The sequence below is a fragment of the Salvia splendens genome, chromosome 10, assembly GCF_004379255.2.
Source record: "Salvia splendens isolate huo1 chromosome 10, SspV2, whole genome shotgun sequence".
Taxonomy (NCBI): Eukaryota; Viridiplantae; Streptophyta; class Magnoliopsida; order Lamiales; family Lamiaceae; genus Salvia; species Salvia splendens.
The window spans coordinates 30,179,463-30,200,985 of NC_056041.1; the positions used below are offsets into that span (position 1 = coordinate 30,179,463).

Consider the following 21,523-nt stretch of genomic DNA (forward strand, 5'->3'; position numbering starts at 1 on the left):
AACCCGCACCCAACTCAACCGGGACTCCTAATGCCGGACGGAGGGAGTAACTTTTTTCTCTTCCTTACTTTCTCTCTTACTTTATTATCTCTACTTTTTTCACTTTCTACTTTATTCTCTATATTTTTTCTCTCTCTTACTTTTTTATCTATTTATTTAACACACTCAAAATCTCTTTCTTAAACTCCTTACTGAAAAGTTTCGCCTCGACTATGAAAATACGGAGTAGTACTAACTAAAAAATAAATAAAACTAAAAATATAATTTATTTAGTCTTCAAGTCTTGTCTTCTATAACTGCATCACACGACCAACTTGAATTTAGAAACATTCTTCCCCGATTATTGGATGATGATCAAGTTGTGGCATATGCCAAAATAATTTGTCTGGTCCTTCCCTACTGATAACAACAACGATGATCCAACATACAATAACACCACAACAGAATTTATACTACGCACAGATATGAAAGCAACTGCAGCTTCATCTGAAGCCTTCCCCATAAAAAAAAGGAAAAAGTTAAAAACCCAAAGGAAAAAGAAGCTTAAGGCAAATGGAGCCCACTGAAGCAATCTCTTTGATCAACATCAATGGCCAAGCATTGTGGTCTAACTGAGTGAACATGAACAGTGATGGAGTACGTACTAAACAAGCCAGCACAAAGCCCAAGAAAGAGTATCAGTTCGGCATGACCAAAGAGTTCGGCCTCAGCCTACAGCTCGGTAAAAGCCAACCAATCAAGCTCTGCCCTCAGGTCGGCAAAAGCTGCTCGGCAATAGTTCAACAGTTCGGTTTCAGCATCGGCAAAAGCTGCTCGGCAATACCGAACTGGGAGACACGATCTATCTAGTGGTGGACCCATGCAGCCTCCACGACATCCACGACATCCACGACATAATTACTGATGATGTAAGCCACCGCCTAGTTAGTGGCCATGCAGGATCTCATGACCTCCGTGACCTCCACGACTTAAGGTGGTGATGCAAGCCACGATCTCAGTTCAATATATAAATAAGACTTAGATCTGGTAGAAGAAAAGCTAAGCTCTCTAGAGATAAAGCACCATATAGCAAGTTTGTATTTGTAAGCTGTAGAAAACAGATCAAGCAATACAAACCTACCCCCATTTCTCCCCGTGGACGTAGATTTACCTCAGTAAATCGAACCACGTAAAATCTCTGGGTTGATCTTCATTTATTTCCTGCACTTACAAACATCAAAAATTCGCGGCTTCATCACTGGCGCCGTCTGTGGGAAACGAAGAACCAAATTTGTGATAAAGCGAGTTTTTTGATCCTCTTCTACCAAAAAAATGCATACCAGATCACATAACACCCGTGCCTCCGTCCGTGATAACCATGAGGAAGCTAATCCAGCAGCCCATAGGCCTGGAAAGCAGCCTCGTGAAAAATCTACTTCCAGTTCTCACGGAGAAGGAGCAAGCCGCTCAAAAGGTCCACACACCGAGTCTTCCCAGCAGCCTGATTTGAACGAGGCTGTCAAGCTGTTCTTGGCCGAGAAGCAGGAGGAGTTCTTAACCTTCCTGCAGAAGAGCCAACAGTCGGAGAAGACAACGGCGGATTCTCCCTCCTCATCCAGACATGAAAGTCACTACCGCAGTAGTGACGTGTCTTCCAGGAGAAAGAATCCTCAACCCCGACATGTTCCTCCTCGGTACCGGAACCACAGGAGAACTCCATCTCCTCCGTACCGAAGAGATGTCGGGTTCGCCATGTACGGAGCATTAAAGACTCCGTTCTCGGACGACATCACCCGAACTCCTTTGCCGCGAAACTACCGGACACCGTCAATGACTTATGACGGGCTAGAGGATCCTCATGACTTCTTGGGACGCTATCAATATAATATGGCGAACCAGGGTCTCAATGAGGTCCACATGTGCAAGCTGTTCCCCGAGCTGCTCATCGGGAACGCCAGAAGGTGGTTCGACAGCCTTCCTCAAGGCAGCATCAGATCCTACCGAGATCTCATGGATGCTTTCCACAGGAGGTTCTTTCAGAAAGCAGAAGCTCGAATCACTTCGGCTCAGCTGCTTTCTATACGTCAAGGTCGTGACGAAAAGATCAGCGACTTCCTGACGAGATTCCATAAGGAATGCCTACAAGTAGATAATCTCAATGATCTACTTGTCATCTCGGCATTCCAAAATGGAATCCTGCCCGGAGCTCTCTACAGAAAGCTCGTGGAGTGCGGTCCGCAAACAGCTCAAGAAATGTGGGACATTGCGGACCAGTTTTCTCGTGCGGATGAGGCAGACCGTCGAAAACGGTCGTTAGACAGCTCATCCCAAGGAGACAAAAGGAAGCCCGATCAAAGCGACCAGGTGCTTCCTCGCCGAACTCCTTTTGAAAGAATTCAAAGGGCACCGGTACAAGGCAGATTGGGGCCACGTCTCAATCCTGAGAAGCCGCCCGCTCAGTTCGTACCATTAAACAAGTCAAGAGCGGAAATTTTCGAACTACATTCCGATATGTTCGAAAAACCAAAGCGGATAACGAAATCAGCCGCACGGCGACTTCAGGATCAATATTGCTCCTTCCATCAAACCCACGGTCACGATACCGAGGAGTGCCGAGATTTGGCTGCAGGTATTGATGTTCTTGTGAAAACAGGAACGTTAAAAAAATACCAAAGCAAGCAGCCGAAAAAGAACAAAAGGCAGAGAAGTGCGAACTGCAATCCTCAGGATCCGAAAAGGCATGAGGATCCCGAAGACGACGACGAGCCGCAATACGATGGAGTAATCCTGACTATTGATGCTCTCCCAGCCGGGAAGACTAAGTCGTCCCTAAAAGCAGAACGCAGAGGTTCCAATCAAGAGGAACCAACACATAAAAGGCTGAAGAAAGACGAAGTGATTACATTTTCAGATGCCGATCCCGTCCCAGCCATCTCTCCTCACCAAGACGCTATTGTCATTCAAGCCGGAGTGGCAAACAAACTGATCCACAGAGTATTTGTGGATACAGGAGCGTCCGTCAGCGTTCTTTTTAAAGAATGTTTCGATAAAATGGAATTGGATCCAGCTCGGCTCAGTCCGGCTCCAATTCCTCTGAAAAGTTTCGCCCAGGAAGACACCCGCCCTGAAGGTATTATCAGCCTTCCGATCACGGTGGGAAAAGCGCCTACAAGCTCCAGTACGATGATCGAGTTCTTTGTGGTGAAAGCTCGGTCCCCGTACAACATCATCCTGGGGAGAGACTGGCTCAACACAGTTCGGGCCGTTTGCTCTACTTATCACCTCACCATCAAGATCCCCACTAAAGGTGGGATAGCGGTCATCCGAGGTGATCAAAAGAGAGCAAAAGAATGTCTGCAGATTGCGCTTAAAAGTGCCGAGCAATCAGTTCGGCACCATCAAGCATAGCAATCACAGCAACTGGAGTCGGAGGCAAGCGAGATGACCGAAGTCACTTCAGAGCCGAACTCAATGACCGTTCAGTTATACGAAGATGATCCATCCAGAACGGTCAACGTCGGCTTCGCAGGAACACCTCTACTCCGGGAAAAGACCATTCAGCTCCTCAAGGAATACAAAGATGTCTTTGCATGGTCTCCGTTGGACATGACCGGAGTGCCCCCCGAGGTAATCACTCATCGGTTAAATATTGATCCTTCAATCCGGCCAGTAAAACAGAAGCAAAGACTCTTTGCGGCAGAAAGAAGCCAAATCATCCATGACGAAGTCCGCCAATTACTAAAAGCGGATGTACTATTCGAGGTGAAATATCCTTCTTGGGTGGCCAATCCTGTGATGATCAAGAAAAAAGGAGGAGGATGGCGGATGTGCATAGATTTTACCGATCTAAACAAGCACTGTCCAAAAGATTGCTATCCCCTTCCGAATATAGATAAAAAAGTAGAAGCTTTGATCGGCTTCGAAATTTTCTGTTTCCTTGATTTATACAAAGGATATCACCAAGTGTTGATGGATGAGAGTGACGCTCCGAAAACAGCTTTCATCACCGATTTCGGCATTTTCGCCTATAAAAAGATGCCATTCGGTTTAAAGAATGCCGGAGCCACTTATCAAAGGATGGTAGACAAGCTTTTTCGGCACCTAATCGGGAAACAAGTTGAAGTGTATGTCGACGACATAGTTGTCAAAAGCAAAAGCACTTTGGAGTACGAAGACAACCTCAAATCCACTCTCAACGTGCTCCGAAAAGCCAACCTCAAACTCAACCCCCAAAAATGTACCTTTTTGGTAGATTCGGGAAAGTTTCTGGGTTGTTGGGTTTCAAAGGACGGACTCAAGGCAAATCCCTCAAAAGTTCAAGTCGTTCAGCACATGGCAATGCCGAAGTCCATACATGACGTGCAAAGGCTAACCGGATGTCTAGCCGCACTGAATCGATTCCTTTCCCAAGCAGCCGAAAAGCAACTGCCATTCTTCAAGGTGTTGAAAAAGGCACCAAAGTTCGAGTGGGGAGCCGAGCAGAAAAAGGCCTTTGACGAGCTCAAAAGTTATCTAGCCGAGCTTCCTATTCTCTCTGCTCCAACCGAAGCCGAAGTAATATTCTTATACTTAGCGGCATCAGATCAAACCATCAGCGCGGTGCTTGTACGAGAAGAAGGCCTAAAGCAGCTTCCCATCTACTTTACAAGCCGAGCATTAAGAGGTCCAGAAACAAGGTATCAACCTCTGGAAAAAATTGCTCTGGCGTTAGTAAATGCAGCAAGGAGACTGCGGCCATACTTCTATGCTCACAAGGTATGCGTCTTAACCGATCTGCCTCTTCGGCAAGTTTTGACCAAGCCAGAAGCATCAGGCAGAATCGCCAAATGGGCCATAGAGCTGGGAGAACACTCAATCGAGTACCTACCTCGGAAAGCCATCAAGGGACAAGCCTTGGCAGATTTTCTTGCAGAGGCCAAGTTCGATCAAGCAATCCCTGTCATTGCCGAACAGAAAAAGTCTGCCAATGCCGAACTAGCACAGCCCTTGGAATCCGAAGTAGAGCCGCCAGACTGCTGGAGCGGATTCGTAGATGGAGCTTCAAACAAGATGGGAAGTGGAGCTGGTATTTTACTCGTCGCTCCCGACAGACACGAGGTAACCTACTCACTTCGGTTCCTATTCCCCACTACTAATAATGAAGCCGAGTACGAAGCCCTCCTTGCCGGACTTCAGTTAGCGCAAAGTCTGCTCGTCAAATCTCTCAAAGTCCATTGTGATTCACAAGTCATAGTAAATCACATGTTGGGTACCAGTGAAGCCCGTGACGAGAGAATGAAGAAGTATTTGGACAAAGCGCAAAGCATCAGCCGAAGTTTCTCCTATTTTCGGATAATCCGCGTTCCCAGAGCGGAAAATAGCCGAGCAGATACTTTAAGTAAGTTGGCCTCAGATCCGAACTCAAAGGCGGAAGAATTAATGCATCGAAGCATTGATGAAGCCGAGGTACATTCAATATCCAGCTCGCCGAACTGGATGACGCCGATCTTGCAGTATCTGGATCAAGGACAATTGCCCGAAGATAAGAGAGAAGCTCGGAAGATCACGTGCCGAGCACTTCGGTACGAACTTCATGAAGGAATCCTCTTTAGAAAGTCTTACCTCCAGCCGTTATTGCGGTGCGTGGGACCAGAAGAGACGGACTACATCCTCAGAGAAGTTCATGAAGGATCGTGCGGCAGCCACATCGGAGCTAGAGCTTTAGCTAAAAAAGTTCTAAGATGGGGATATTATTGGCCAACCTTGGTACAAGAAGCAGTGCAGCTCGTCAAGACATGCCCGAAGTGCCAAATCCATGCAAATATCCCAAGGATGCCGCAGACCGATCTATCCACTATGCAAAGCCCTTGGCCTTTCATGCAATGGGGCATAGACATAGTGGGACCACTTCCTCAAGCTCCTCGGCAAATGAAATTCCTAATCGTTGCCGTGGACTACTTTACAAAGTGGGTGGAAGCTGAACCATTAGCTACGATAACGAGCTCGAAGGCGTTGGATTTCGTCTGGAAGAACATAGTGTGCCGATTTGGCATACCCCACATCCTCATCTCGGATAACGGGACTCAGTTCACTGACAAGACGTTCAAGAATTGGTGCCAAGAGCTGAATATTCAACAGCGGTTCACTTCGGTCTCTCATCCACAAGCGAACGGACAAACGGAGGTAACAAATCGTATCCTGGTGAAAGGGTTAAAAGCTCGGTTAGAACAAGCCAAAGGACAATGGGTAGAAAATCTCCCTCAAGTCCTATGGTCCTACCGAACTACACCCACAACCTCCAACGGTGAAACTCCGTACAGTCTGGTGTACGGCACTGAAGCCGTAATTCCGGTGGAGATCGGCATGCCCAGTCCCCGAACTCTAAATTTCTCAGCAGAAATGAATGACGACGGACTGAGAGCCGAGCTAGATCTTGCCGAAGAAAGAAGAGAATTGGCATGCATAAAAGCAGCCAAGTACAAGGAGCAAGTAGCCCGGTATTACAACCAAAGGGTGAAGAAGCTGCAATTTCAAGTGGGAGATCTCGTCCTGAGAAACAACGAAGTAAGCCGAGCAGAAAAGCTGGGCAAGCTCGAACCCACATGGGAAGGTCCGTATCGGGTATCAGAAGTCCTCGGCAAAGGGTCTTACAAATTGGCTCACATGTCAGGAGAACAGGTACCCCGAACATGGCACATTTCCAACCTCAAAAAGTTCCATTTGTAAGAGACAGTCCGGTCAGTCAGTCTTGAGTCCTGTTTGCTCAATGTGCTTTATTCGGTTTACTTGGTCTTTATTTGTCTCTGTGCGTTTTGTTTGTGTGTTTTGTCTGTCTCTGTGCGTGTCGTCTCTTACAAATGTTACTGAGGTATCTTGTTCTTCTAAGGCTGATCCCCTTCTTAGAACATATACAAGCTAAACAATTGTGAGCCAAAGCTTCTACAGAAGATACAAGACCACAATTCAGCTTAAACAAGCAGTTCGTCTGAAACGAGCTGCAACAAGCCCACGATTGTGCGTCAAAGCTTCTAAAGAGGATACAAGACCACAATTCAGCTTAAACAAGCACTTCGTCTGAAACGAACTGCAACAAAAGTCTGATTCTCGCGATAAAACTTGCCTGAATTACGACTAGGAAAAGTCCGATCCACGCGATAAAACTCGCCGAATTAGGACAAGGGAAAGTCCGATCCCCAAATTAGGACAAGGGAAAGTCCGATCCCCGAATTAGGACAAGGGAAAGTCCGATCCCCAAATTAGGACAAGGGAAAGTCCGATCCCGAAATTAGGACAAGGGAAAGTCCGATCCCGAAATTAGGACAAGGGAAAGTTCGATCCCGGCGACAAAAATCGCCAAATTAGAACACAGACCAAAGACGAGTCCGGTCAAAGATGTTTATTTCATCAGACCGACAAGCCAAGTCCGGACAAAGATGTTTATTTCATCAGACCAAGGACAAACATCAACTTACCCCGTACCTTTATCCAGAATGCCGAAGTGATTCACTTCGCTTTTCGGGGGGGGGGGTAGTGATGGAGTACGTACTAAACAAGCCAGCACAAAGCCCAAGAAAGAGTATCAGTTCGGCATGACCAAAGAGTTCGGCCTCAGCCTACAGCTCGGTAAAAGCCAACCAATCAAGCTCTGCCCTCAGGTCGGCAAAAGCTGCTCGGCAATAGTTCAACAGTTCGGTTTCAGCATCGGCAAAAGCTGCTCGGCAATACCGAACTGGGAGACACGATCTATCTAGTGGTGGACCCATGCAGCCTCCACGACATCCACGACATCCACGACATAATTACTGATGATGTAAGCCACCGCCTAGTTAGTGGCCATGCAGGATCTCATGACCTCCGTGACCTCCACGACTTAAGGTGGTGATGCAAGCCACGATCTCAGTTCAATATATAAATAAGACTTAGATCTGGTAGAAGAAAAGCTAAGCTCTCTAGAGATAAAGCACCATATAGCAAGTTTGTATTTGTAAGCTGTAGAAAACAGATCAAGCAATACAAACCTACCCCCATTTCTCCCCGTGGACGTAGATTTACCTCAGTAAATCGAACCACGTAAAATCTCTGGGTTGATCTTCATTTATTTCCTGCACTTACAAACATCAAAAATTCGCGGCTTCATCAAACAACAAACCAGCATGTATAGAAAAACAAAATTGTAGTTTTCCTCTCCTACAATAATTTATTTCTTCCTTCCCCACCCTCTCAATATTTGCTACCCAAATTTAATTATATCAGTGAAATTTTAATCGTCTCAATTAATTTATGGGCAACTTTAATTTTGATCCCTTTCCTATGTAAGCAGTTTTTGGACCTCCCACTTTCACTCTCTTATGATGCTACTCCTCCGTCCTTAAAAAAGTGAAAAGTATGAATGCTTTCTTTTCTAGTCTGTATTTGAAAAATATGAACTTTCTAATTTTGAAACTTTCTAATCCATTATCCACTAACAATACTTTAAAAAAAATTTCTACCTATCTCGTACTTTCTAATTATATATTAAAACTCATACCGAACTAAATGTTCATATATTCAGTGACATTTGAGTATAATTTTCTAAAATTGTAAATAGCTCTGTGAATTTTGAGCTTTTCTACTTTAACCCTTTAGTTAGCACACTTCCTCCATATCCGCAGATTCTGATTCTTTTTCTTTGGAGTCTTCTTACCTCTCTCCATTTCTCTTAGAAAAAATCTGAAATTGTATTTCCTATGTTCATAGATTCGTAATTTGGGGATAACTGTAGTGCATGGCGGTGAAGCTCCAAATTTTGGGAGAATTGGATTGTGGAAGCGCCGTTGACTCGTTGTATCAAAGAATAAATGTGGTGGTTGGTGATGATGTTGTGTTTGGAGAAATAAAAATTTGTGTGAAGTTTGTGTACTTTTGAGAAAGAATGACGAATTATGATTTTAGAATTGATGAGAAAAGTTGGAATTGGAGAATGAATTATTGCAGCACATTAAAAAATAGAGTAGTAATAGTAACTACCAAAGGGTCGCAACGTGGAACTGTGGTGACCTTCGTAAATCCGGTCGAGCAGACTCGGATGTCACGAAGACTTACCATAAATCAAGAAGGCAAGATTAGTGCATAATTGATATTCATTTAATTGGGTTGATACATGATTACATTGTCTAGGAATAGATTATTCCTTACCATATGAGAATGTAAAATGGCCTATATCAAGGTGTACCTATCGAATGATTCATCAATACAAAGAAATATTACAATCTTTCAATCTTTCAATATGGTATCACGAGCGGGTAAGGATTCAGAAAATTATCATCTTCATCCCTAAACCTTTCCCAACCCTTTGGCAAATCAACAAACATGTCGAACACGGAGGAATTCTACTCCGGCGACATTAGAACCCAAGCCACAGAAATATCCACCCAAAATATGATGTTGTTTCCACCGGAACTAGCCGCACAATTCGCGGAGTTCCTTAAACAAACCAGCCTCAAATCCGAACCAACCAAGGAGAACCCACCACCACCATATCACCCTCATCACCCAGAATCATTGGGTGAGATCACAGTCAAGCCGAAACTAAACGGAGAGAACTATCCTCTCTGGTCAAATCTGATGGATAGAGGAATCGGGGGAAAGGGGCTGTCGTCTCACATAGATGGAGTTACAACCCCGCCCGCCCTAACTGATCCATTTTTTCCGAAATGGCAACAACGCGATCACTGCGTATTCAATTGGATAATCAACAACATAGAGACGGACCTGATCAATGAAGTGTCCCAATATGCGACGGCGTATGACCTGTGGGAAGGTCTCGCCATTACATATGGCAGCGGGGGCGACCCACTCCAAATCTACGACCTACACCGACAAACAAACACAGTCAGACAAGAAGGAGCATCGCTCGAAGCCATATGGAATAAGTTCCAAGGGCTATGGATATCAATTGATCGACGGGAATTGAAGCCGATGGACAAGCAGACACTACGCCTCTACCAATTTCTCACCGCATTAGACGATAAATATGATGCAATCAAGAAGGAGATACTTAGGCGCGACCCATTACCAACGGTGCACGAAGCTTACGGTATAGTTCGCCGAGAATCAAACAACGATGCCATACTTGGAGTCGGATCTGGAGGAACCGGGAAAGACGGAATAGGCTCCGGCCTCGCGGTCATCGATCGTGGACGCCCAACTCAGCCACCAACCACCGCCAATCGACCGTGGAACAGGCGCTCCGACGAGGATAAAAGCCGGCTAACGTGCTCACACTGCGGTGGAAAGAGACATACCAAGGATGGGTGCTTCCACCTCATCGGATTCCCCGACTGGTGGGACGATATGAAAAAGGCGAGGGCGATGCGAGCGTTGAACAGAAATGGCGGTGGTCAAGCGGCGGTTGCGATCGCTGACCGGGCTGCCGACATCGGAAATCCGGCGGGTAGCACCGGCACAGCAGGCCAGGAGACGGAGGCTGGAGGAGCGGTCCACACCGACGAACCAGCCAAGGCAGCGGCAGCTAGGGTTTGGGAAGGAGGTAGTATTTTGTGCAATTTAATCTCTAATGTTTCCGAAATTGCGAATCTGCCCCAGCCATCCTATAAATGTCGCCCAGACCCAACCAACTCTCGGTATTCACGGTTCAAACCCCCAAAAGATAGGAACCTTCAAATACACCCACCCACTTCTGGAAAGTATCTAAATACACCCACCAGTTCTTGTGTTTTCGCAAAAACACCCTCAAATTACCCAGAATTGGAAATTAACCCCAACATTCCTTGCCACAATAAATTCCAAGCCCTCGCAAATTCATCACTATCCGGAAATCAACATAAAGAGCATGAATGGATCTTTGACTGTGGTGCTACTGATACTATGTCTTATGAACTTACTGATTTTACTAATATCTCTGCTCCACATAAGAAATATGTTCAGACAGCAAATGGGAGTATAATTCCAGTCCAGGGGGCGGGCACAATCAAGATCACTCCAACATTGCAGATCTCGAATTGCCTATATGTGTCGTTATTAGCACACAAATTACTCTCAGTTAGTCATGTAACTAGAGAATTAAAGTGCAAACTTCTAATGGAGCCCGATTTGTGTGTTTTACAGGATATCAAGACGGGGATGACAGTTGGGCGTGGCACTGAACAACAAGGATTGTATTATGTGGACAAGATGGCCCAACCCGGTACTGCGATGCTGACTCACGGAACAACAGAATCACAGGGTTGGCTTTGGCATCGCCAGTTAGGACATCCCTCCATAGGATACATGCGTATGCTTTTTCCCGACTTAGCCAGCACTCAGTTTTCTTTCAATTGTGATACTTGTTTTTTTGCTAAGAGCCATAGACACTCATATAAACTCAATAATTCTCGTGTGGACACCACCTTTTCTTTGATTCACTCTGATGTCTGGGGCCCCGCACCAGTTTTGGGTAGCCTTGGATTTAAGTATTTTTTGTTATTTATCGATGATTGCACACGTTTAACATGGGTATATTTTTTGAAATCTAAATCTGATGTTTTCGAGAAGTTTACTTTGTTCTACAATATGGTGCACACTCAGTATAACAAACAAATCAAAATCCTTAGGTCCGATAATGGGGGGGAATTTGTTAACTCGAAAATGCAACAGTTTTTTTTTCTGAGAGAGGTTTAGTTCATCAAACGACGTGTCCACACACTCCCGAGCAAAATGGGGTCGCTGAGCGGAAAAACAGGAAAATCCTTGAAATGACTAGAGCCCTTCTAATCGATTCACACATACCCAAAACCTTTTGGCCCGAGGCAGTAGCCACATCAGTATACCTACTAAATCGGTTACCTACCCATATCCTAAACTTTAAAACTCCCTTCGACGTCTTCTCTACACAAAACAACATACCACCACCACTTACCCTAAAACCAAAAATTTTCGGATGCTCTGTTTTTGTCCACATACCTAAACACGACAGAACAAAATTCTCCCCATGTTCCATTAAGTGTGTCTTTGTAGGTTACGGGAAGGATCAGAAAGGGTATCGATGCTACGATCCAAAAACCAAACGCCTCTATGTTACCATGAATTGTGATTTCGTGGAAAACGAGTATTTCTATAACCAACCTAGCGATCAGGGGGAGGAAAAGGGTTCCGAACCCGTTAGTGACCCGCTCAGTTGGTCTCCAAGCCCAAATCCAGAAAGATCACTTACTCCAGACCAAAACCCACATACTCCAGACCACACACTCTCCCTGATGCCATTACCAAGCCCTGTGACAGAAGATGGTCCAACAGACGATGCGAGCTGCGGTACTACCGGGCCATCTTCATCCCATGATACACCTTGCGAAGTCAGTGAACCCGTCTCATTGTCAGACTCGTCTACGATTCCTGAGGTTAGTAATCCTGAGAATGATTCCACCTCTCAACTTAATACTAACCATGGGAGACAGGAAAATGAGCCAAGCGAAGAGCAAGGAGTGAGTGGCAGATCGTTCGAACTACCACCAAGGAGCACAAGGGGTGTACCTCCAAAGAGATACTCACCAGACTGGAAGGGACGCAAAACAAAGTACTCTATGGCAAACCTCTCTGTTGGACACCTAACTGAGATGGCTCGAGCTTTTGAAGTGGCCTTGTATGAAGAGGATCTCCCACGATCGACTGAAGAGGCAATGAAACATCAGCACTGGCGAGACACGATGAAAAAGGAGATGGACGCACTTCTCAGAAACAACACCTGGGAAAAATGCAGTCTACCAGACGGAAAGAAACTAGTAGGATGCCGATGGGTATTCACCATCAAACGACGAGCAGACGGATCTATCGAGAGGTACAAGGCACGGTTGGTGGCAAAAGGATACACTCAAACCTATGGAATAGACTATGAGGAAACCTTCTCCCCAGTGGCAAAAATGAACACAGTCAGAACCTTACTTTCAGTTGCGGCATGCAAGGTTTGGAAGCTGCATCAGTTTGACGTGACGAATGCCTTCCTACATGGAGAGTTGAAGAAAGATGAAGAAGTGTACATGGAAGTCCCTCCAGGATACTCGAACGAATTTGACAAAGGACAGGTGTGCAGGCTAAAGAAGACTCTTTATGGGCTAAAACAGTCACCTAGAGTATGGTTTGGGAGATTCTCACAAGCCATGAACAAGTATGGTTACTCCCAAAGCCAATCAGACCACACATTGTTCATCAAAAGAAGAGGTGACCGGATAGCTTGTCTAATCATCTATGTGGATGATATGATCATAACCGGGGATGATGAAGAAGAGATAGAGGACTTGAAGAAAAACTTGTCCCAAGAATTCGAGATGAAAGATCTAGGGACTCTCAAATATTTCTTAGGAATTGAAGTGCTTCGATCCAGAGAGGGGATATTCCTAAGGCAAAAGAAATATGTGCTGGATCTCCTCGCAGAAACCGGACTCCTCGACTGCAAACCTGCAGATATACCACTTATGGTCAACCATGGCTTAAAGTTTGAAGACGGAGTTAAACTCGCCAATCGAGAAGAATACTAGCGTCTGGTCGGTAAGCTAATATATCTCGCCCATACAAGGCCAGACATATCCTATGCAGTGGGAGTTATAAGTCAGTTCATGCATAAACCCCAAGAAAACCACATGGATGCAACACTAAGGGTGGTTCGTTATTTGAAGGGGACTGCAGGTTATGGGGTACTGTTAAGGAAAAATGATGATCTTGAAGTAGATGGATTCACAGACGCTGACTGGGCAAGCAACCCAATAGACAGAAAATCTACGGGAGGATACTTTATCTTCGTTGGAGGGAATTTGGTCACTTGGAAGAGCAAAAAACAGAAGGTGGTAGCATTATCAAGTGCTGAGGCTGAATTCCGAGGGATCAAAAGTGGTCTAACAGAGATCATGTGGCTAAGACGTTTGCTCACTGAAATTGGCCTTCCTCCCAAAAGAAGAAGTCAATTATTATGCGACAACAAGGCTGCTATCAGCATCTCTGAGAATCCGGTCCAACATGACAGAACTAAGCACGTGGAAGTAGACCGCCACTTTATCAAGGAGAAAATCGAAGGAGGGATCATAGAGTTTCCATTTGTCAGATCAGAAGATCAGCTCGCAGACATTCTCACCAAGGCAGTAAATCCTAAGATGTTCAATGAAGTCTTGAGCAAGTTAAGCATAGGAGATGCCGTTGCTCAACTTGAGGGGGAGTGTCACGAAGACTTACCATAAATCAAGAAGGCAAGATTAGTGCATAATTGATATTCATTTAATAGGGTTGATACATGATTACATTGTCTAGGAATAGATTATTCCTTACCATATGAGAATGTAAAATGGCCTATATCAAGGTGTACCTATCGAATGATTCATCAATACAAAGAAATATTACAATCTTTAAATCTTTCAATATCGGATTAGTCGAATTTTGTCAAATGCGGGTTTCTTATTTTTGGTTATTACTTGTTCTCATCTCAATTTTTCAGAACGAAAAGGGAATCTGTATATTTCATATTTTGAAATACAACATATACACCAACTTTCATGGAATGTAGCTCTCCTGCATACTTTGACATATGCTATAATGTGATCATTTAGCATCACTCTATTTAGTATTACTCTTTGAGTAAAAAATAATTTTAAGTCATCCACTAATTATAACTACTTTATTCATTAATATACACTTAAGTTTATTAATTTAATTTTGTGTGGATGGCCGTGGTCATTTAGCATCATTCTTTAGAGTTATACTTTCAATTGATTAGTTGACATTTAAGCCAATTTATATGTACTTGATTTTTATATTCTTTCAAGCCAAAATTCATAGAAATTTTGCAGTGAACAATAAAAGAAGGCTACAATTTTAATGTGGAGCTTCAATTTTATAATAATGGCTTATGAAGATGATTTCTCAGTTAAAAAACAAATACTACTAAAAGGAAGTGGAGTTGACGGCGGATACGTAAGCGAGAGAGTTGATAATATAAAAACAAATAGTAAAAGGAAGAAAACGTTCATTGTCGCTCCATACTATTCGCCTTGCCTATCAAATCTCTACATTCATATTGCGTATAATCTAACATAAGAAAACAATAAATTGAACTTAAGCCAATAAATAGATAGAGAAATACCAAATATATCTCTCCAAATTTGTGATTTTAAGGATAAATTGTGATTTTAGAAATCATTATCCTTTTATAAACTAATTCTGATAGTATTTGAATGAATAGATGGATAGATAGAGAAATACCAAATATATCTCTTCAAATTTGTGATTTTAGGGATCATTATCCTTTTATAAACTAATTCGGATAGTATTTAAATGAATAGATGGAAAGACACAATCGAGTGAGTCGATTGAATTTAAATTGTAATAAGAAAATATAAATACAAAATTCAACTAAAAAAACTACTCTCCTATCTCATTCAAAATATCCATATTTTTTGATAGCGCATGATTCTAGATAGAGTAATTGGGTATGTTAAATTAGAATAAAAAAGAGGAGAGAGTAATTTATTTCAAATATGAAAAATGAAGTTGGACAAATCAAAAAGAAAAATGAAGGGATTGTTTAGAATGCATTCCATATTAATGAATACAATCAGCATAGGAAAGTGAGTTTAAATGATACCGAATATATTGGACTCTAATCGAATATTCAATCATTAAAATAAAAAGACGAGGAAGAGGGAGGGGCTTAAGTGAGAATTAAAGAAAGTCGCGGGTAGAAAAGGAAAAACTGGAAAAGCGCTACAGTGGCAGTGTAGGTATGCCACCTTGCCGAATCCCATGAGGATTCACGTTGTGAATCTTCAAGTCCTTTCACAATTAAAACCTAATATAAACACATTTCATCGCCGCCATTGTTTTCTGCTATCAATCCACACCTTAGCCTCAATACACAGATCGATTACTTTGATTTGTTATTTGCGCTCCATCAATTTGAATTTTCACGTATGAATCTATTTTCTTTTTAATTTTAAATTTGGGGGATTTTGGTAAGAGACTAATAATGCATGTACAACATAGGTTATTTGGAATGGGGTGGTGCCCTGTTGATGAGCGGCGGTGGCTCTGCAGCACTCATCACTTGTTCTCCGTGGCGCTGGGCTTCGTTAGTGTGGTCAGCTGGTGTGTGGCTGAGATACCTCAGATCATCACCAATTACAGAAACAAATCAGCTGAGGGCCTCTCCATTCTCTTTCTCATCACATGGATTGTGGGGTACTACTCTCTATTATTTCTATTTCCTTCTTTTTTGTATTTCTAGTTCTAGCTTTATGAGATTGTTATGTTAACTTTAATTCTTTTGCTTATGGAAACTTTAATTCTCTGACTCATACAAGATTTTGACACCCATAATTACTCAATAGCTTCGTCTAGAGAGGAACATAAAAATGTACTATCTCGAATCACAAGAGTTTGCAAATAAATAAACAGAGAGAAACATGATTGTTGATTGCTGTTTCTAACTTAGATCATCTCCAATAATACACTAAAACCTAAAATAGGATAGGTAATTAGCTCCAATGGTACTCCAAAACCAATCCCATTTTTGGTTTTTGAGTAAAAAATACTTATCTTTAGGATCAAAACCAAAATCTTTTTTCAAATTTTGTGAGTAAAAAAGGCATAATATAGAGAATATTCTTTTAAGTTTGAGTTTAGTGTAAATGGTTGGAGTAAAGTCATATTTGATGTGATATTTACACTAAAGTGGGTTTAAGTCAGTGTAAATGGTTGGAGATCTTAGCACTTTCTGTAAAACTATTATTCATGATTGATTATCGTATGCTATTTGCTTATCATTTGCTTTATAATTGCTTTGGCAGAGATTCTTTCAACCTTTTTGGCTGCATACTAGAACCAGAGACTGTAAGTTTTGCTTTTGCTGTAGCTGTATGTATCCTACTTTTAAATGGTTAATCTTCTAGCAATCTGTTACTTTGCCTCAATCTCAACTATAGATTGTGCTTTGTAGTAGAATGTTTAACTCATGCTTTTCATGTGCAGCTTCCAACACAATATTATACAGCAGTGGTATGATTTTTTCTTCAGGCATCAATTTTCTAATGCAGTTCTACCAGTCATTAGTAACTGATCAGACTGGATAAACATCATTTTCTTTTGATTGATTGCAGTTATATGCAGTAACTACTATTATTCTTACCTTACAAGCGGTTTATTATGTCCACATTTATCCACGACTGAAGTCCAACAACAGGAGGCAGGAGGTTAGTCCTTACAAGAACAGACATATAAATGCGTTTTCATTTCCATTTCATGTAAAACTGCAGTTCCTAGGAAGCTATACTGTAGATGCATGATATTCATATGTTATATGAAACTTATAACTCAAATGGGATTGATAGATTTAAGGTAGCTTTTTGAAAGTGACGGCATGCAATGAGGATTCACAAATATCCCACTTTTGAATGACTATATTCCCTCATCTTCGACATTTTTACATACATAATGGATCAGTCAACTCGCTGTGGCTTTCATCCTGAACCCTACTTCTGGATCCGTTAATGGATTCGTTATGTGTCATAGTCTAATAGTTATTATTCTGGCAATATATATCACCAGGCTGTGCAAACTGAAGCTGCAGAGAGAAGAGAGCACAATAATGATTCTGATAATGAAAATGGCAGTTTTGTACAGAGATGGGGAGTGCCTCCAAGTTCAACTACTCATGTCGTATCCAGATCACCCAGTAGCTATGATGAGCTATATTTCATGTCAGAAATCCCTCGTTTTGAACAATCAACATTTAATAACAAGTTATGAAATAACATTTGGTGTAATCTAGATATCTGACTATGTCCATGGGATTTCAGGTCAGCAAGATCACTTTCAGTAAGTCGGACACCTCCTGCAGGGTCCTTCCTCGGTCCGAGAAGTCCTCTTTTGGACATCGAGCAACGTTGGTTCAGAGAACCATTGTTAGGTGAAGGCAGGTCACCAAAATCTGGTACTCCAAAAATCAAAACCATGCTGTGTGTGGTGAGCTTCTTACGGCGTCCATGAAACGTTGGATTACCAATTTAATGCTTTCCCTTGATCTGGTTTTTCTCCTTGCTTTAACTGCAGGTTTCCTTGATGACATTCTTAGTGGGCAGTCACAACCACCTACGATCAGAAAAACTTGTAAACAATTCAGTTCTCAAAAATCCAACAGGGGGCATCGTGTTGCAAGTTGGAAGAAAACTTTTAGAGGTACTTTTTATGAACTTTCATACATCTTAAACATAGGGAATATTCTTTATTGGTTTGTGATCCTTAAAGTTTCTATGTAAAGACAAGTATTTGATGAGCAAGACAAGCAATTTATCGCCTAGGACTTTGCTTTATATTCTGTAGTAATTGAATTTGCAGGCTATGGGAAGTTCAGCACACGATAATTTGGCTGCAAGCTTCAGTGGTATAGGGTCCGTCCTTGGTTGGGGAATGGCAGCTATCTACATGGGTGGACGTCTACCTCAGATTTACCTTAATGTAATTTGTAGAATCTGCACTTTTATGACGTAGTTTATCTATTTATTATCAGTTTTTCTAGTCACATAAGCAGAGCCGTGCAGATTGTTATCTTACTCGAACAATCTCTTAAATAGATTATCAATATAAGTTGAGGCCTGACTTGGTTTTTATTTTATTTTTTCTTTTACAGATTAAAAGGGGGCATACAGAGGTAATTTGTGCTCTTATTTTTGCTTTCAAGCAAAAAACTATCATAAAACTTGTGACCTTAGACTCTGTATCTAATGCCAGTGGTGCATTGAGCTAGTTGAGCATTTTAATTCTGAAATATTTTAGCACTTTGTTGTAACAGGGGCTTAACCCATTGATGTTTGTCTTTGCTGTTATTGGCAATACTACATATGTGGCAAGGTGAACAGTTTAGCTATATGTCCATACTATAATTACTAGTATTATACCTTGAACCTAACAATATGATTTTAATCTCTATTATCTTTCTTCTTTTCAGCATCCTGGTTAACAGCTTAAACTGGTTAAAAGTAAAACCTAATCTTCCTTGGCTGGTGGACGCTGGGGGATGTGTAATTCTTGATGTTTTTGTATCCTTTACCTGTCCCTCTCTTGGTTGGAAATGATTGAAAGAAAGTGTATTTAAACATAGATTAGTGGTTATCCTTAATGGAGGTGTTCAGATACTCATTCAGTTTGCCTACTTCCGTTATCGACGGAGGAATGAAGTAGAGAAGTATATCTCTTGAATGACCTCTAAAGATCATGAATAAACAGAGCCTCAGGTAGCCTCTTACATGTATGATTTGGTCTTCTCAAAATGTGATATTGCAGAGTAAAACTTGTATAAAACCTTACCTATTGATAGAGTGCTACATATTTCTATACTTATCCAGATTTGCTTCATTTCAGTGTTATCATATTGTTCCTAAACCTTGATCAATTTTGCAGGAACTGGACATTGAACAATTGTGGAGGGAAGGGACTCTTCTCTGACTGCATTAGATCGATCACCTTACCTCTGTAACTCAGCAGCACTACCATATTCTTTTTCTTTGTTATGTTAAACGATTTGAACGCCTATAACTAGTCTATCACTAGAATTTATGTCCATTTGCCAACTGTGCTTCAAATTTTGTGGTAAGATATCTTGTAAATTCAGCTCACATATCTCGTCTCTCTCCTTTGAAAATTGATTTATAGACAATGTACTTGTTCCATTTCTAATCTTGAGTTAGGAATTTATTTATTCTGATTCAGCTAACCGTCCTGGCCTAATTAAGATATTTCTTTTTTGGCATAGAAATTTAGGTAGTTGTGCTTAGTTAATTAAATTATTAAGAGTCAAGGGAGAGAGAATAAAGATAGAAAAGAAGAGAAAGTAAGAGTGATAATAAAATAAGAAAGAGAAAGTACAAAATAAAGTAGGAGGGTGAATAAAGTAATATAGATAAGAGGATGAAGGTGACTGACTTAATTATTACCAAAAAATGATATTGTCTCTCTTTAACCAAAAATGAAAACGTTTAACTTGATGACACTGTAGCAATCTTTTTTCCCTGCTGAAAACAATGATTCGATATAAATGCACTTCCTCTGTCCCTAGTTAGTGATTCATATTCCTTTTTGTAATGTCCAAAACTAAGTGAGTCATTTCAATTTTTGGCACTCTCTCTTTTACTTTTTCATTCTACTTTTTCATCTGTCTTAATTTATTCTATCTAATTAACTAACAAAACTTCGTTATCTTAAAATCTATGCCAAAAAATAATGCCTTATTTAGTGAGGGGAGGAGGGAGTATATAGGTTATGCGTTAGTTAAATGGAGTATACATTATGGACGCAGCGACAATATTATAAAGTCGAATTGATGAAATTACCTCTATGATTGATGAACTATAGAATTACATTTTGCCATTTTGGCTTAACTAATAAATACACTAAACAGTATAAAGACATGATAAGGGTTAATTTCATTACTAAATTATAGACTTTGTACCAAACTAGTTATTAACATTTGAATTTTTTCAAATTAAACACTAAACTTTTATTTTGTATTTTTTAAGTTTAATTTAATTTTATTATATATCTCATCATTATTACACATAAGCTTTTCCAAATTAGGGATCATAATTATTTGTACTCCCTCCATTTCAACTAAGTTGAGACAACTTTTGGGCACGAAAATTAAGAAATTGTGTTGAAAAGTAGGAAAGAGAAATAAAGTATGAAAGATAAAAAGAGAGTAAAGTAGATGGTGGAATAAAGTAAAAGTGATTAGATATTTTGTTTTTTGTTAAAATAGGAAACGACTCAACTTAATTTGGGCATCCCAAAAAGGAATACGACTCAACTTAGTTGTGACGGAGGGAGTATTAGATAGAATCGATCATTGTGCAGGGGAGGTGATGAACTCCAGGACTGCTGCCACTTCTTCAACTCAAAAAGTTGTCATAAAAGGACCATTTTTAAGCAAAATCAATATCTGATTCATCCATGGAAACAAGACAAAGATTCACTAGTAATCTAGTTGAACTCCATGAACACGAAGAAGATCAAAGAGAAGGGAGGAGATATTTTGGGAAAAAAATATCAGTTTATTCATTGATTGGAAACCGAGTACAAAGGCAGCTTATATAGCTGAAACACAATTAACCACCTCACTTAACTAACTAACTAACACCAGCTGTCATTTAACTAATTCTAAACTAACAAAGCAACGAACTCTTCATCTTGTTCCACGGCTGTGTTCACGTGTGGATGAGGTGCATGGACGCTTACATGAAGCTGCATGGTTGGGATAACTGTGATATCGTTGATACACGGTATATTCTTTTTGAATATCTTCCTTGGCCATGACATTGTCGATTGTACCGCTCTCAGTTGTGCCGATTTCCACAACGACGAATGAAATCCATTTCCAAATCCGCTTTTAGACACTGAAATCCACTCCTCCTCTCTCCACATAAATTCCATGATTTTTTTCTTTGTGGGCGGGTGTTAATGTGGTTTTATCCCGTGTCTGCACTCCCTCCGATCTCCATTAAATGAAGAAACTGTTTAACTTTGTAAAGGAATGTTAACACCATTTTTATATACTAGTTTT

General features: G+C 41.4%; 1 protein-coding gene across 2 annotated transcripts; it reads left to right on the forward strand.

Moving 5' to 3' along the window:
- The first annotated feature begins 15,689 nt into the window (after positions 1-15,689).
- Positions 15,690-19,587, forward strand: LOC121750770. 2 transcript variants are annotated; one of them, XR_006039939.1, is made up of 14 exons: positions 15,690-15,882; positions 15,958-16,152; positions 16,761-16,803; positions 16,942-16,968; positions 17,070-17,162; positions 17,518-17,669; positions 17,769-17,934; positions 18,022-18,147; positions 18,307-18,426; positions 18,599-18,619; positions 18,761-18,819; positions 18,917-19,007; positions 19,101-19,216; positions 19,369-19,587. XR_006039939.1 is itself a non-coding variant. In XM_042145375.1 (14 exons), exons 2-13 carry the CDS (start codon positions 15,968-15,970, stop codon positions 19,164-19,166), a joined length of 1,149 nt encoding a protein of 382 aa, XP_042001309.1. In that variant the 5' UTR covers positions 15,690-15,882; positions 15,958-15,967; the 3' UTR covers positions 19,167-19,202; positions 19,369-19,587. The 2 variants fall into 2 exon arrangements, 1 of the variants encoding a protein (XP_042001309.1); XM_042145375.1 differs by having other exon boundaries at positions 19,101-19,202.
- The last annotated feature ends 1,936 nt before the right edge of the window (positions 19,588-21,523 follow it).